Below are 18048 nucleotides of genomic sequence, written 5' to 3' on the forward strand. Positions count from 1 at the left end.
CTATCTCTCCTCTGGTTGGGAAGCCCGGTGGATAGTTCATGAAATCTGATACTCCTGCGTCTCTGCCTGCACTGCATACTGTCCTGCTCATTCTGGCTGTCTGGTTCTGCTGTTGCATAAAAGGGAAACCTAGTGATGTCAGTGTGCTCTAGCCTGTATATACCATCATGCATCCACATTAGGGAGGCCAATCCCGGGTCATTTTTTCAATCCCGGGATTTGGGATTGAAAAAATGCTCAATCCCGGGATTCCTGGGATCCTGGGATGTCAGTAGGGATCAGTGTAGGGAGCAGGGAGAGTGGAAGTGGAGGGCAGTGGAGAAGGGTGTAGGGAGCAGGGAGGCTGTAGGGAGCAGCGCTGGAGGGTGGGTGTAGGGAGTAGCGCTGGAGGGTGGGTGTAGGGAGCGGCACGGGAGGGAGGCTTTAGGGAGCAGCGCTGGAGGGTGGGTGTAGGAAACAGCGTGGGATGGTGGGTGTAGGAAGCGGCGTGGGAGGATGGGTGTAGGAAGTGGCATGAGAGGGAGGCTGTAGGGAACAGTGAGGGAGGGTGGGTGTAAGTACTACTTACTATTATGCGGGCGGCAGCCATGAACACACGTTGAATGCACCGGTGGCCTTTAAAATTGTAGTACTGGCCACCAGCCAGTCAGAACAGGCAGTCGGGCAGCCAATCAGGAGCCGCCGCTGCGGCCGCTTCCTTGATTGGCCACCGGTCCGTCAGATCTGATTGGCTGGTGGCCGGCGCTACATTTGAAATGCCGCCGGAGCGGTCTGTGTGTTCATGGCTGCCACCCGCCTAGTAGTAATAGTAAGTATTACTTACACCCACCCTCCCTCACTGCACATGCGCAATCTAATCCGTGAATCCCGGGATTCAAATCCTGGCATTTTTGGGCCAGAAACTTGGGATCCCAATCCCGGGATTGGCCTCCCTAATCCACATAGCATTTGCAGGCTTTCATGTAATACAGAGGCTAGCAAAAGTATTCAATCCCCATATCCCCATAAAAAGGCAACAGATTTGTCTGCATTACACATTTATACAGATTATACAGAATTTTTTATTGAAAAGCAGTAGGCTCTTTTTTTGTGAGGACAAACAGAAAAATAGCTCCATTGTGAGTGTGAAAGGAGAAGATTATTTTAGCACTGTTAATGTGTAGAATGGGCATATAGAACAACAGTGGTGGCTGGAGTGTTTGTGGCAGGAGATGGACAAACTGTGCCTATTCTACACATTACCAGTGGTGAGATAGAGTTATCCTTCCACATTCACAGTTGCGCTATTTTGTATGTGTTCCAGCTTCTCACAAAACATCACCCACTGCTTCCAGTGTAATACATTGGTGCTTACTGGGGTACCTGGAAGGCAAGGTAAGGTAGGGAGAAAAACAGACACAGATTTCCCGGGCCCTGTTTGAGAGGCAGAGCAATGGTGCCCCTTTCGGTGTTTCACAGAGTAGGGTATAGCCATGACTCCACAATTTACCACACCAGTGGGTCCATCTGATGTGTCAGCTGCCCTGGGTGCTAGCAGATTTCAAGGAGGACACATTGTAACAACATCAACTAATTGCCAATCTTCCTTACATAGTAACCCCTACCTAGGAGCTATCTTTTTCAGTGACTGTTTTTACTTCAGAACATTTAGTCCAACTTGAAAATCCTATTTACTGTAAGAGATTGAGGGGTCTATTTACTAAGCCTTGGATGGAGATAAAGTCCTAACCAACCAGCTCCTAACTGTCATTTTTCAAACAAAGCCTGTGACATGGCAGTTAGGAGCTGATTGGTCACTTTATCTCCATCCACTTTATCTCCAGCCAAAGCTTAGCAAATAGACCCCTAAGCTATGGGTCCTTTTATAAATACACATTTGTTGTGTCCTGAATTTACATGATTGTATTTCATATATTGTGTATTCAAAATGTATGTTTACTAATTGTGTTTATTCAATTATAATATTGTAGAGACCTTTACTGATTTAATGTGCAACCCTTTATTACTATCTTTATTTTGTTCCTGGAGGTTTGTACAATCCTTCTTCTAAGGGGAGCTGCTTATATCTAGCCACTCTAGCGCCAAGGGAGACATTATATCCACTTGTCTAATATATTATGCCCGGTTTGAGTCTATGAGGCAGATGACTTGTCTTGGAGAGTGATAAAGTGGAGAGAGATAAAGTACCAATCAACCAGCTCAAGCTGTCATTTTTCAAGCACAGCCTGTAACATGGCAGTTAGGAGTTGATTGGCTGGTACTTTATCTCTCTCCACTTTATCAAAGGCTTAGTACATCTCCCCTATAGTCTGTTGGGCATGCCGAGATATTCAGTCTGATCTGGATAGGGTGTATAAGTAAGAAATAAGCCTTGACCTGTGTCCCAGGGGATCACCTGGTGTGGGTGTAGTACGGTATGCCGGCGCTCGGGCTCCCAGCGACCAGCATACCGGCGCCGGGAGCCCGACCGCCAGCATACCAACAGCGGGGCGAGCGCAAAGGAGCCCCTTGCAGGCTCACTGCGCTCGCCGCGCTACGCGCGCCACACTATTTTGTTCTCCCTCCAGGGGGGTCGTGTACCCCCACAAGGGAGAATAGCTGTCGGTATGCCGGGTGTTGGGATTCCGGCGCCGGTATACTGTGCGCCGGGATCCCGACATTCGGCATACTGAAGACCACCCCCTGGTGTGGGTCCACTAATGGGGCATTTGTCCTACTGCAGGATATTTTATAGTGGCGCAGTGTAAGGAATGCCATATCTGAAAACAATGTGGATTTTGGTCTTCTGTTTCTCTTGACATGTTTCTACAGTCCCTTGGTAAATAGACATATCTCTTAAAAATGACAAATAATTCAGACTGCAGCAAGTATATGCATTTTAAATTATAAATTGTCACTTTATTTGTTTTTAAACAGAACCAAATCTATGAATTGTTGGGACTATTGTTTGGCATAATATGTAGGAGGAAGTAATTTTTGGCACAATATGAACTGTGGGCACTAATGTTTGACATAATGTGAATTGCGGGTTCTACTTTTTGGCATAACTAGAATTCTGGGGACTACTCTTTGGCATATTGTGAATTGTGGCATAATTGAACTGTGGGCATGGGATGCAGTCAATATGCTGGCTGTCGAGATCCCGGCGGTCAGAATACCAATCCGGCAATACCGCCAGCCGAAATCCCAGCGCACCAGGGCTATTCCCACTATGACACCCATAGAGTGGGAATAGAGCCCACAGCATGGCAAATGCAGCGGGTCCGCAAGGGGGACTCTTTGCGCTGTCGGTATACTGACGGACGGCATCCCAGCTGCCGGTAAATCATACTGATCTCCCATGGGCATTACTATTTGGCATAATATGAACTTTGAGGACAAGCCAGTGATGGAGACAGAAATACACTCCGTCTGGGCACACTAAAGGCCCGACTTGTAAGCAAAACAAATTACCAAGCAACTGGGCAAAACCATGTTGCACTGCAGGTGGAGCAAATGTAGCATGAGAGAGTTAGGGGCCCTACTCATTTGACGATGCGCCGCCGAGGTGCCCGACGGCCGAAATGGCCGACGAGCGACCCGGCGGCAGGGGGGAGTGACGGGGGGAGTGAAGTTTCTTCACTCCCCCCGTCACGCGGCTGCATTGAAGTGCAGGCCAATATGGACGAGATCGTCCATATTGGCCTGCATGCACAGCCGACGGGAGACCAGCGATGAACGAGCGCGGGGCCGCGCATCGTTCATCGCTGGAGTCTCCACACTGAAAGATATGAACGAGTTCTCGTTCATTTATGAACGAGATCGTTCATATCTTTCAGAAAATCGGCCAGTGTGTAGGGCCTATTCGATTTGGGTGTGGTGTGTTCAAACTGAAATCTAAACTGCAGTGTAAAAATATAGCAGCCAGTATTTACTCTGCACAGAAAAAAATATAACCCACCCAAATCTAAATCTCTCTGCTCATGTTACACCTAACCCCCCCCCCCCCCCCCCCCTGCAGTGCAACATGCCCAGTTGCTTGATAATTTTCTTTACTTACAAACATGAATCAGGGCCTAAATAATTATAGTGCATCTTTTTCTGAGCAAGAATGGCTACACCTTTGTGCTTGGTCATGCACCCTCTAAGGGCTATAATGAGGACTGCCCATCATCAAATGTTAAGTTTTGTCTATGCCTATGAAATGGAAGTAGTAAAAATATCTGCCACACCTCTATATGAATGAAGCATTGATGCTACAGCTATTTTATGTACTGCACGTATAAAGAGAGAATGTTATATCTGTAGACTGGATGCTGTCTAGATCCAGGCAGTCAGGATCCCGACAGACAGAACACAGACACCGGCATCCTGATGGTCAGAATCTCGATAGATGGCGCCGTTCGTAAGTACTGGGGTTAGGGTTAGGCACTCGAGGAAGTGTTAGGCAGCGGGAGGGGTGGGTTACGGTTAGGCTGAGAGAGGGGATGGTTAGGATTAGGCTGAGAGAGGGCTGGGCTAGGTTTTAAATATTCACCGGGATTCTGAACATCAACACACCACTGTCAACATTCTGACCATCAGGATAGTGACTGCTGTGATTCAGATACCATCTTCTGTAGACTGTACTCTACATTATACGTACATAAATGTTTTAAGGAAAATTACCTGTTATTATATGGTTTAATTACTAGCTTACTTGGGTTCACTATGATTTACCAACGGTCGAGATGCTGGCCATCAGTATACTGATAACTGCACCCCGGCCGTCAGTATGCTGTCAGCGGGACGAGCGCAAAGAGACTCCTTGCGGTTCGATACGCTCGCCAAGCTGGGACACCCATGAATGGGAATAGCCCCTGTGCGCCGGTATTCCGGCTGTCGGTCTTGTCAGCTGTTGGGATTCTGGTGTTGGTATTCTGACCACCGAGATCCCCACTGCCGGCAATGTAACGGCATCCCATTTACTTACTTTATTCCAGAATAATGTCTATCATACCCTCAAAATCTTGTAATTATTCACTTTATACTATACTTCCAGCATAACTGTATCAGGATCTGCTTTGGTGAAGCCTCAGACATAGAGGGGTCAATTAAATTTGCTGACAGTTGAATAGCGCCGGGAATTAGCTTCCGGCGCTATTCAATACAGCTCCATGTGACACTTAATTGTCGGGATTTTCTCTCACACCCCCTGGGGGCGCAAGCAGAAATCTGACAAAAGTGCTGGCGCGCAGCCAGCGCGAGGCTGATTCTGTCGGGAATCAGCATCGCGCCGGGCAGTAAAGTCAGAGAATGTCCATTCTCCCGACAAATCAACCTGTTAAGTCTGGGAGAACGGGCATTCACCGACTTAACATGAGCAGAATTGAATAGTGACGGGAGCTAATTCCTGGCGCTATTCAACTGTTGGCAAATTAAATTAACCCCAGAGTAGCAAAATATGCTACAGGCCCAATACATCCAAATCAATTTGAACAAGACCATATTCACTTCTCCAAAAGATTACGCCTCCTTTCTGTTACTATGTCAAATTGGGCATGCTATGGTATATATCATGTGTAAGTACTATTCTAGGCTGCATAATAGGTAGTGATGGATAGGATGTTCCCAATTGTCAACTGCTATACAATATTATGATGTTATCTAAATGAATGATAATAAATATTTTCCCTTCCAGGTACCATCTACAATCAACTAACTTCTAGCATCAGCTCCTGTTTGGAACAAAATATACACAGCTATGTTGCTCAGAAACAGCAAGATGGTAACATCCTAAGGGATCAGTCAGATATGGTGGCTTCACATATACAGGATGGAGTTGTGAGTGGCGATTTTTCTCTTGGGCACTAAATTTCATTAGTAGTGTAGCGGGTAATATCAAGTAGAGTCTTAACACAGTCTTGTATTTTCTTTGATGTTTACAGCAGCACAGTAGTGCTCCAGCAGTAACATAGCATTGTTATAGCAGCAGCATAATACACAGGTTTAACATGTACAAGTCCTTCCTCCAACACAGACACTTGCAACACAATTACCAGGCCTTGAATTAACCAGAAAGGGAAGGGGCCACTACCTAATAACCAGGTATCTCAAATGACTACTTTATAGCAAAATAATCAGGGATTAATGGACTTCCTGGGAGAAAGAGATACCAACTAAAATATAAGATCTGATGCTGTTCCCACCTCAAACTCCAAGTAGCACACTAGTTACCCGGTGAAGGCATTCCTGCCCACCCTCCCTCTGGAGTGCAGGTTTATGATGATATGGGTGCCATTCAGAGCAGGGGCGTTTTAAGAGAGATGGGGACATGCAGCCTCCATCACGGGCCCCCTTCTCTCCGGCAGCAGTAGACTCTGGCATAATGCCAATAATGCCAGAGTCTACTGCGCATGCACAGGTTTCTGGGAACATTGCGCCTGTGCCTTGCTCATGGGTACACCTCCAGGGCGCATGCGCAAATCACTTGGAAATTGCAGCGGCGGGCATTCTCCAAATGATTTGTGCCTGCACAGCAGGGCCGCTGTCGCAGGACTCTGGAGCGGTAAGTAGAACATATAGGTGAGGTGTGTGCCCCCCTGGACAGGGTGCACTGGTGCCCTGTTACGAGGCTGGTGAGCAGACCCCTCTTAGCTACGTAACTAGCAATTTTTTTTCTCTCCAAAAAAACGCTCAAAATTGTCTGTTTTTTTTATGATTGAATTAGGTCAAGAACATATATGCAAAGTTTATCCAAAATGATTTTTAAACAAACATTGGAACATTGCGACAGTCTCTATCGGACAATCGGGAACATTGCAACTTTGATTTCCCCAGAGGCTACAGCCACCAGGCACTCACTGGAGGACTGAGGGTGGCAGAGCCATCCCAGCAGCATTGATGGCCCTGGGCAAAGTAATGCACTGGGGTCCTTAACCACTTATTCACGGGAATAAATAAATATAATCATAAATTGCCTCTCCTGCCATCCTGCGCCGTCTGTCCACATTCCTCCATACAGTGATTGGCTGTCTGCACTCTGGTTGGTGGATAACTCCAGCCATCCGCCAGTAAACTTGCTGGAGCCATTCACTGTCTGACTGCAGGCTGGGAGGCAGAAATAAAATGCTGCCTGGTCGCTTTGATTGTGTGTAAATAAGATCTGCTGGGAAGCATTCTGTACGTGACCTCCAAGTAGCTTCAGAGACACCAGCCCGGGGAGGGGGTGGGGCAGATGCCCCTGACTCAGCTTGCCCTGCTCAATGACCCCTAGAATCATGGGGCCCTTGGCAGCTGACCAGTGTGCCCATACGTTATGATGGCCCTAGGGGAGGGATGAACTTACATTTTCTGGGCAGCTGTTCGTGTCTGCAGGCACTGGGTGGGGACTGGGGTAGAGTGCAGGAATGCAGAGCGGCCAGGAGATCCCTCTGTGATTGGCAGCTGCTAGAAGAATAGCTTCCAGCAGCCGCTCACTCTGTGTTTCTTACTGGTCGCATTGTTTGCGACCAGGTAAGATAACGCACTGCCTGATGTAGTTGTGACACCCTCACTAAGACAATATAGGTGCCCCTATATGTATATTTATGTAGGTATTATTGCTGGCAGTGAAATGCCGCCATCATTATACTGTGGCTGCATTTAACATTGGTGGACAATGGACAACTGAAGGCTGTCACCCTCCCTGTAGCCAGCACGTGAACAGAAAGTTCTGGGACTGCCGCGCGCCGGTGCACAGGGGACACAGACACCGGGCTTGTGAAGAAAGAAGCGAGGAGAGCGCGGACCAACCGTTAGAGAGGAGAAGCTTGGAGAGAGAGCTGCGTGAGGAGAGAGACGGACGGAGGTGTGTGCGCTCCCGGACCTGAGTGATCGCAGTCTGCGGTACACAAAACACTGACCCCGTCTTCGATGAGAAACTCCAGCGTCTCACCGGCAGAGTGTCCAGGGGAGAGCAGAGGCTGTGAGGAGAGTCGCGGTTTTCGTCGTTCGGCCACACCAGGAGGCGGGCCGGGAGAGGCGGAGCCCACCGTGACTGACTGGAGGGCCGTGACGGTACACAGATCCCCGCTGAGAGTCGAGGTGGGAAGGAGGTGGTACATGTATATAGATACCTCCCGGTAAGAAAAAGGGATCCTGCGCTCGGCATCTGTAGGTACGGCTTCTCGGCAGCTAAGAGGCGGACCGGAGGAGGAGACATTGATCACTGTTACGTCCAGGGGCTGCAAGGAGGCGGGTCTGTCCTATTGATTGACACTAAGTGGATGCCCTCCCTTCAGCAATAAAGCATCTCCCCTGTAAAAGCAGCACTAAACGAAATACACAAAGAGTGTGGCTGTGCAGACAGCAACACAGGAGGAGGTTAGTAATAGCAGCATCCTAAACAGTCTGGCATCATTACGCCTGGCACACTACATTAACTCTAGTCTGCACATGTATTCAAGCAGTATAGCCACTGTCGAGTCTCTTATTGACGTCTAAGCGTATCTCCCTGAGGAGAGTTATAACTCCAACTCCAACTGTAAAGACAGAGAGTTTATTAAGCCGATTTGTATAATCTCAACACAGCCGAGAATTGGAAATAGGGCTTAGACTATTATTACGTTGGAGATCAGCCTCCTTGCCGGCACAGCTAGTACAGTGCTACTTAGTGGCAGGATAAGAGAATGACTGAAAACAAGTAATACAGAGTAACAGTTCCAAGGCTTGTGAACTTAGGTGTCAGCTAAATTGCAGTCCAGGGACCAGGACAAGTCGTCAGTTATACTGGAACAGAGTAGTTCTCCCTCAGGAGCAGCATTAGCTCGTAGAATAGACTACATTACCAGAGGAGATACACTGGGAACAAGTATAGTAATTTCGTGTTCTAATTATCCCGGGCAACGAACCATGTGAGAGCTCTCATTAGGATTTTGGTAGCCGAGCACGTGCTCTAGGGATTTTGGGTTTAATTGTAATGGGCTAGTTTAGTTCGTACTAAATATGTGGTGAAGTATTGCACTAAGTCAGAATTTTACTGTAATTTAAATTAAATTTTCATTGCTATTAACTAATATAGCACTACGCATAGATAGTCAGATACACTCTAGTATTAAATCCTTGCGGAGTGGTAGCCCCGAATAGACAGCTCATGCGTAGGGAAGGCATTTTATGTTGATTTTATGGAATCTTCATGTTCATGGTTTAACTTTATACAATTGTTACATGGAAATTTACAGTTATTTTGAAGTTTGACATAAATTGATGTTTATCCAATAAAGTACAATTTATTTGGGTACCAGAGTGTAAATTGTGAACTGGAGTGCTCACCTGTATATCACTGGACCTTGAGGAGATAAAGGTAACGGGACTGATTTGACAGTTTGTAACATAGTCGCAAATTATGCAGCCATAACAGGCAAGTGATTAACCAAAGTATTTCCAGAGCCGAAGTCCATCATGTCTCTGACCACATTTTTATTCAATGCAAACCAGTGCTCATTGGTGAGATAATAATCACAATAATGAAGACTTCAGAAAAGGTAATCTAAGGGCAATCAGCCTCAATATGCCCACCCATAGACACATCTAGCTCAGTAATGTCATGCAACAGGATCAGGTTTGATTGGTTTAGCATCGAAAAGGACCTAACTTGACTTACCTGGCTCATAATTGATACATTCATCAAATTAGGTGTCTGCTTCCAGGCCACAGTTACCACTTCTGCTTTTCTGTCAGGATCAGAACTGAGGATCTCCCATCGATGGCGGTGGTCCAATGTCCTTTTCAGCTGTCTAAGCATTCTCCACCAGGTCAATTTCTTCACTCACTAAACAACTGCTCCAGCACAATCACCTCCACTAATTGCTATAGTTTCTATGTGCCGGCAGAAGCATAGTTCATCAATCCTTGTGCCAAAACCCGTGACAATTGAATCTTAGTATACACACATGCCATGATACAAAATCAATCTTTGTAAAAGTGAAATCAATATACAGAAAATGTACTTTGTTATATGGGACTGTACTTACCCTGACAGTAGTTATTTTATTAATTGGCCATTCCACATGGTAAATTATAAGTAAAGACCTACGAACATAAATAAATGGAAGGCTTCAAATATATTTACATATGCTACAAACTCATATTACAGATGGAGCCACGCTCGCTACATCGCAGGCGGGGGCAAGCGGCATGCCTAGGCGTGCCTGCGCCTCGGCCCACCGCAGAGCGTACACAGACGCTCCCATTCCAAGTGAATGGGGCGCATGTGCGTCTACAACACACACGCATCCCATTCGTTCCCAGCGGGGCACACCTGGTCGCAGACGGACCCACGATTTGGCTCCATCTATAGATTAGATTGAAACTTGTATAGAGACCTCCACTTTGTTTGTCTCATATTATATACTTCTGTAATCAGTGTTTGTGTTATCTCTCCACTGTAGAGCACAGCAGAATGGGGGTCATTCAGGTGTGTTTGCACCTGCGCTCATCATTGCAAAGTACTGATTTGCTGTACTTTGCACATGCACAGGACTTGTTCTGCACGAGCGCAAATGAATCCTATGACATATAGTGATTGTCTGTCTGTTGCCATCTGGGGGGCAGGGAGAGTGTGGCGACAGGCTCCGTTTGTGAAAACGGAGGTGTGTCGCTGCCGTTTAGAGGGTGGTACGAGGTCAGGAATCTCTGTCATAGATTTCCTAGCCTCTGCGATGGCCGGCTTCTGTGGACTCAGGTGCAGTAAGTCTCCCGATGTGGGAGAGGGGTCCGATGTTGTGTCTTAGGACGCAGGTCAGAACACTACTGCAGCGGGAGGCATCTGTTTGTCATAAACGCCTCCTGCTGCATCACCATACAGCGCTATCACTGCTGCTGGAAGCAGCAGTGATAGCAACTCCAACCACATCTGAATGACCCCTAATATGTTGATATATAAATAAATAAATAAAATGTAATAATAAATAATATAAAATATATTATTATTATTATTATTATTATTATTATTATTAATAATAAGTGTATTTGCTTCCAAAATTCCCATGTATTCTGTAACAACTGAGTTAAGAATCTTGGTATTATTTGAATATCACATGAATGTTAGGTAAGTATGAGAAATAACGTCTTTCACACTGCGTACCAGACAGATCCTCTCATATATTATATATTATAACATTGCAGATTGCTTCTGGATACAAGACATTGACATATGTGTATCCTCTGTAGATCAATATTCTGGAAAATAGGCCGAGCATGAAGGTAAAGCTGCGTGCCATTTTCAATCACCCTATACCTCTGGTTTTGAGAACATTAACTTGGAAATTGCAACTATCCAACATAAAAGGTAAAGTTGAAAAATGTTAATTATTATATTATTTGTTCACAAACCAATAAGCAGATGCCTAGAAAACATTTTTAAAATAAAATGTTTATTACATTAAAACATAATTTTAATGTAATGTAGAGATGCATCTTGGTACAAGAGGTACAAATTCCGTTTTGGGTGGAGATCAATAAGTGATTCAATAAATTGTGAATAATCCAGAATTCTACTAATCCTAAAATGCATCCTGACTCTATGGGGGTCATTAAGAGTTGTTTGCTAACTGCATTCGTTCGCTGTGCAGCGATGGGGCAAAAAAACGGCACTTCTGCGCATGCGTATGCGGCGCAATGTGCACGCGCGGCGTATTATTGCAACGAACTATGTAGTTTTACACAGGGTCTAGCGATGCTTTTCAGTCGGACTGGCAGCCGCAGAGTGATTGACAGGAAGAGGGCGTTTCTGGGTGTCAACTGACCGTTTTCAGGGAGTGTTCGTGAAATCGCAGGCGTGCAAGGAAAAAGGCAGGCATGGCTGGCCGAACGCAGGGCGCGTTTGTGACGTCAAATCATGAACTGAATGGTCTGAAGTGATCGCAAGCGCTGCGTAGGTTTTGAGCTACTCTGAAAGTGCACAAAATTTTTTTGTAGCCGCTCTGCGTTCGCACTTCTGCTAAGTAAAAATACACTCCCAGTGGGCGGCGGCATAGCGGTCGCACTTCTGCTAAGCAAAAATACACTCCCAGTGGGCGGCGGCATAGCGTTTGCACGGCTGCTAAAAACTGCTAGCGAGCGATCAACTCGGAATGACCACCTACATACATACCTCTCTTTCCTGCTATACAGGACATCTTTTAAACACACTACGGCGTTGTAGGCCGAATACAGCGTGTTCAGGTTCATAGCAAAATTTGGTCACCGATGCCGTACATCATCTCAGAGTCTGTGCTCTTCTTCTGTGAAAAGAGACTTCACTGTGCACGTGCTGGCCCCCATGCATGCTCACAAGAGCAGAGCAGGCTCCACAATAGGGTAGTCAGGCATTGATTGCCAGGAGCATCTCACCTCCAGCCCTGTAACAGTTGCCTCCACAGCAGTGATGGAAGGCGGGCATTGACAGTATCACTGTTTATTTGAAAGATAGAAATGAAAGTGGGAGGGAGGAGTACATCGCTGGTCCACTGGAGCCATGGGGGAACACATCAGATTAGGGAAAACATAAGACATTGTTGAGTACAATTCTGTATTATTGCATAATTTACTGAACTTCATCTTCACTAAGATGATTAACATTGTATGTGACCATGCTATATACCTCACATCAAGGTATTGGGCTCTGTTATATTACCAGTTACTTTAGCTGTTGAAAGGCTGTAATGCATGACACTAGCCCTCCAGCCTTCTTTTTCATGGTAGAGCCAAGTATTTTGTAGCCACTTCCCCCATCTTGATGCCACATGCCTCTGACACTTCCCCGTATGCCTCCAATACCTCCTCAATATGCCACGGACACCTCATCCATATGATCCTGACACCTCCTCCATATGCCCCTAATACCTCATCCATATGCCACTGACACTTCCTCCATATGCCCCTAATACCTCCTCCATGTGCCCCTGACAATTCCTCCATATTCTTTTCAGAAATGTCCCACATTCTTCCCTGAGTAAAATACTTACCTTAACAACCAGAGGTCACAAAGGAAGGAAGGAAAACACAAAGGGGAGATATATCAAACCTTTTAAAGGTGACAAGTGGAGAAATTGCCCATAGCAACTAATCAGCTTCTGGCTTTCATTTCTCTAGTACATTCCATAAAATAAGTAGATTTGATCTGCACTTGTCCTCTTTAGAATGTTTTATGTAGGGATGGCTATCGACCATCAATGGTTTGCATCCGATGTTGAGTGGGAAGGGGGGACATCATTGGCGGTAGTCTAATGGTCGAGGTCTGTGAATGCACAGCACTCAGTCATAGACGACTAAACCATAAATGTTTTTTTACCGATGATTTAAAGCCATCAACTTCCCCTTCCGCTCCGGCACAGAATGGAATGTATTCTCTCCTCCTTCTCCTCTTCTGATTTGTTGCGCGATTTGCAGAGAATGTCATCTTACATGGAAACCATCACCTCTCAGGTATTAGAAAGCATAGTCTGCTGCTGCTGAAGATTGCATGCTGCTGGCCAGCTAGCACAGGGTAAGGCCGTCCAGCATGCCAAGTTCTGCCCAGCGTTGCGATCGCAATGTATTTGCGATTGCACCACTGTTCTGGGGTTTGAGATTGCCCCCCTGCATCCTGCATATGCAGCCGCACTGCCACCATTTACTCCATTGGAGCGGCTGCGTGTGACGTCATGCAGTCACCCCGAAAATGGTACGGCGACACTTGCGTTGGCCAGACAACTCCGCCGCGATGGTCCACACAATCATGTTATGGTCGCATACTTTCAGAATGTGACCGTAATGCGAATGGCCACGCACTGCGCCCGCAGCGCATCCGCAGATCTACGAAAATTGCCAGTTTGTGATTTTCAAAGATCTATTCTACAATCCAACCTAAATGAGAGCCTAAGTCCGATCTGGAGCGCAGAGTTGGGGCCTGCAGATGAAATCTGTCTGGGCTGGGTGTTGCCCACCACTGCTTTCAGTACACTTATCACATATTGAAAGCCCAGCCCCAAACATGAGGTTGGGGCTTATTTATGAACAAATAGCACAGTATGCTGCAACTCATACCAACTGTAAAGGCTTTCAGCAATCTAAACTATACACATAATTGAAACTAGTAAATAATGGTTACGATTCGAACAGCTGGGTGAACAGTTTCAGTCGGTAGCTTGTAGGATATAACGTGTTTAAAATAGATAATTTATACCAACTGTAAGTTATTACAAATATTAAAAGTAATCTTGGAGATGCATGACCTGTATTAAAGCACACATCCTAAAAACGTATGCGGCAGGATGCAATGCCGCTCGAGTCTGGCGGCTGTGCGGGATGCCGGCCGAACTTGGATGTTTTTTTAAAGGGGCAATCACTTACAAGGCATGGTTTGCCTTTTAAGTGATTGGCGCTTTAAAAAAAAATGTCTGAGTTCAGCCGGCATCCCGCATTACAGATCATTTGATATGGTGAGAAAACGCATAGGAGACTAATAATATAGGCCTATTGTACTTATGGGATGTGGTTAGCATCCCGGCAGTCAGTTTGCTGGCGCTCATGAGACTGACGCTGGAATCCCGACACCACTCGGAATCCCAGCGCCAGAACACCTACCGCCAACATCCAGAAGGTAAGTATCAGGGTCACTGTTAGGGCCTGGGGGGGATAGTGTTAGGCACTAAAGGAGGGGGGAGGGTTAGCCCTAGCCACCCCCCCCTGGGTCTTAGCCCTAGCAGCCACCCCTGCTGTCTGATGTTTTGTCCGTGCTCCTAGCATACTGTACCCAACATTAACTGTTGGTTTTATCCCTAGCCGCAATCCCCCCCCTTCCACATCCTAGCTCTACTCGCCACCCCAGGCAAGTTAGGGTTAGGGTAGGGGACAGGGGAGGAGTAATTACCTTGTCCTCTGTCGGCATTCTCATTGTTGGGATGCCGATGTTGGTGATGTGACTGCCGACATCCTGTCCACCAGTAAGGTGTATCACACCCCTACTTATAGTTTACAGTAGGGATATCTGATCCCACATACTATTCAAATGTAATGGTCAAGCAAATATCTAGCAATCCATTTGACATATTACTAACTCTGCTGTTGTTCCAGTCCGGATGGAATATTTGACACAAGTGTCCAGGAACAAAGTCCGGTCTGTGCTAGACAGGGAGATAGGCCTGCACTGCGAGGCTCTACTCACTAAGGAACAAACATTGCAGCACCTGAAAGATAACAAGAGTAAGTATTGCATGGGGTTATGTGAATGGAAGTGACTCTTGCATATAAATTCAATTAATTTACTGCTATATGAAGTATTCTAAAAACATTGTGGTATAGCCTACTTATGTCCTAAATACAGTAGATGTAATTATATACTGTACACCCATCACTGCGTATATTTTTCCTTTAATTTCATTGTTGTTGTGTCTTTCAAAACTGTTGAGGTCATATCTGATCTTGGTGGTTAGTTATTGTCCCAGCAAGCTTACTACATACAGCGACTACCAACACATAAAAGTGCCTGCTCTCTTAGGCTTGTTATAACTCTCTGCCATTGGGAGCACATACTGTATTCACTCCACATGTTTGCGTGTTGCTGTATTTTTAGGTGTTGGAAGGTGTATGCGGAACGTGATGTCTTATTATCATAAGCAAAGCAAGGTCAGCCTTTTTGAAGAAGACTATCTTTTACTTGTGCCTCTTGTACAGAGTGTCTATGACGCATCTAAACCAAGCACCTCACTGGAATCAATGTCTACTCTGTTGGTTGAAGAGTATATCACTTTCATGGACTCGCGGCCATCCATTATGTGTAAGAGTCATCCTAACAAGGTAAATGCAAATTCCAGGTTTATTCCTTCTGTTTCAAATGTTCCACAAACATATTACTTAGTATTTATCTTTAACTATGTAGCTCCAAAATATTCAATAATGACTGTCCCATAAATTACTCTTGGATGAGTGTCTTGGAGAAAGTGAGATGCAAAACTCAGTAAATTAGTATATCTGATTAGAAGGAATAATATTATATGACTGGACTGCATTTAAAGGCAAAAGAGTGGCAATGTTGGCCAAAAAGAGCAAGAGGGAATACATTCTCCAGAGTTTATGTTTCCTTTATTTGGCCACCCTAAAATTAGGTCACTATCAGTTTGTCCATAAGTCCACTATCAGTGACCAGACTGTAGCTGCTGTCTAATGTTTTGTCCATGCAAGCTACCAAGCACACAGCCTGGCAGCGAGCCCGCAAGGGGACTTGTATCGCTCGCCATGCTGCCGGCATTCTGGCGGGCGAGATGCCGATGTCGGGATACTGACAGCCGGCATTCCGTCCGACGGGAATACATATGTATTCCAGTTATAATAATGTATTGATAAGAGAGAAAAAGAACATTTGTAATTGGGTCTCCATTTTCTGGGTACCATTTTCATGTTGTTTGTGAGTTTCTCATTCTTGTACATTACTGGTTCTCATTCTACTCCCAAGTGTGGTATATTACTTGAAACGGGTGTTGTTGTGTTGCCTCTTGCCCATACTTAATTGTTCTATGCGACATTTGATAATATATGGCAATAAGAAAATACAAGTGTGTGAATGACATGGCAAATGTCATGATTTTCACTTTGTGTTAATGAGCTATATCTATGATAAGGGTTGTCGTTTAGCACTGAAGTGTAATAATTTCTTATGACTTAAATTAAGTCCCTTATATCACCTTTATATACCTCCCAACATTTGCTTTCCTGAAGGAGGGACACACCAAAAAAGGGGGCATGGTCTATTGAGCAGGGGGGGTGGCCTCACGTGGATGACGCAATCGCAAGCCACGCCTCCAATTTTCATCACAGTGGGGGCATGGCCAGCGCTGTGAGCTGCTGGCCATGCCCCCAGTCCCTCTACCTCACTGGAATCTCTGAACTGAGCAAAGCAGCGAGTGCTAGGGAGCCTCCCAACTGCGGCTCGCAGGAGGGACAGTGGGACAGACCCAAAAAAACGTGACTGTCCCACGAAAATCGTGACAGTTGGGAGGTATGCCTGTATCATACAGTATCTGGATTTGAGAAGACTGCAGTATGTGGGAGGTGTAGACTTGCTTTGTAACTTACCATTTGCATTTGCCTTTACCCAGATCAGATAAAGGGCTTAATTCAGCATGGATCGCAAATCAGCAAAATTAGCAAAAAAAGCTTAAAAACGCAAATTCTGCAACTTAAATAGCAAAAACTGAGAAAAAAAAACAATTTCTGAGACTTAGCAAAAACTGCGTATGACCTACGAAAAGTAGGCATGTAGGGGGCGTACTAAAGGGCTGGACTCGCAAAAACTACGATCAGGGGCGTGTTGCGGGGCGTGTTGTGGGCGTATGCTGATGGTCGGTGGGCGGTGCATTCGCTATGTTTACAACAGATCGCACATTTCTGATGTGCAGTTCTGAGTGACTACAGCTCTACCTTAAAAATTGCACAAGCTGACCTCAGTTGTAGACTGCATGTATACTGCAATCATTGCTTCATTACACCCAGCTGAAACATCTCACACCTCAGACCACAAATCACTTCATTCAGCTGTATTGGAACTTAGAAACATGTAAGGCAGGCATGTCCAAACTGCAGCCCTCCAGCTGTTGTGAAACTACATATCCCAGCATGCCCTGACACAGTTTTGCTGTCAGTGAATGCTAAAGCTGGATCAGGGCATGCTGGGATGTGTAGTTTCTCAACAGCTGGAGGGCCGCAGTTTGGACATGCCTGATGTAAGGTATTGTTTAACACTTACCAACAATCGAGGTTTGACAACCACACTATTTGATAGAAGCAAATGTAAAATAACCTTTACAAGCATTTTGCTTAGTAGTATCTGCTGAATGACATTTAGCCTCCTAACATTTTTTTTTTTAACAACCAACATTTTTTTGTTAAACACAACATACCCACATACATTTTTATTTTTTATTTTATTTGTGCGCTACACACATAAACATATGTTGAAGAACAGCAACACCATCTTTTTATTTTCAAGTTTTGCAAATTCTGCTCCATTTGTATACTTATTGAAACAAATATTTACACATAATTCCTTAAAGTAAGGTATGTAAATAAAAGCACAGAAACAATAATATGTAA

General features: G+C 45.4%; 1 protein-coding gene across 2 annotated transcripts in view; it reads left to right on the forward strand.

Moving 5' to 3' along the window:
- The window catches only part of LOC135049882 (uncharacterized), a 220811-nt gene that overhangs the window by 13346 nt on the left and 189417 nt on the right, over window positions 1-18048 (forward strand). For both annotated transcript variants that reach the window (XM_063955840.1, XM_063955839.1), the window contains exons 3-6: window positions 5660-5802; window positions 11170-11287; window positions 15034-15162; window positions 15533-15756. In XM_063955840.1, the coding sequence (XP_063811910.1) occupies window positions 5660-5802; window positions 11170-11287; window positions 15034-15162; window positions 15533-15756 (614 nt within the window). The remainder of the gene's footprint in view (window positions 1-5659; window positions 5803-11169; window positions 11288-15033; window positions 15163-15532; window positions 15757-18048) is intronic.

Source organism: Pseudophryne corroboree, chromosome 2, assembly GCF_028390025.1.
Source record: "Pseudophryne corroboree isolate aPseCor3 chromosome 2, aPseCor3.hap2, whole genome shotgun sequence".
Classification (NCBI taxonomy): Eukaryota; Metazoa; Chordata; class Amphibia; order Anura; family Myobatrachidae; genus Pseudophryne; species Pseudophryne corroboree.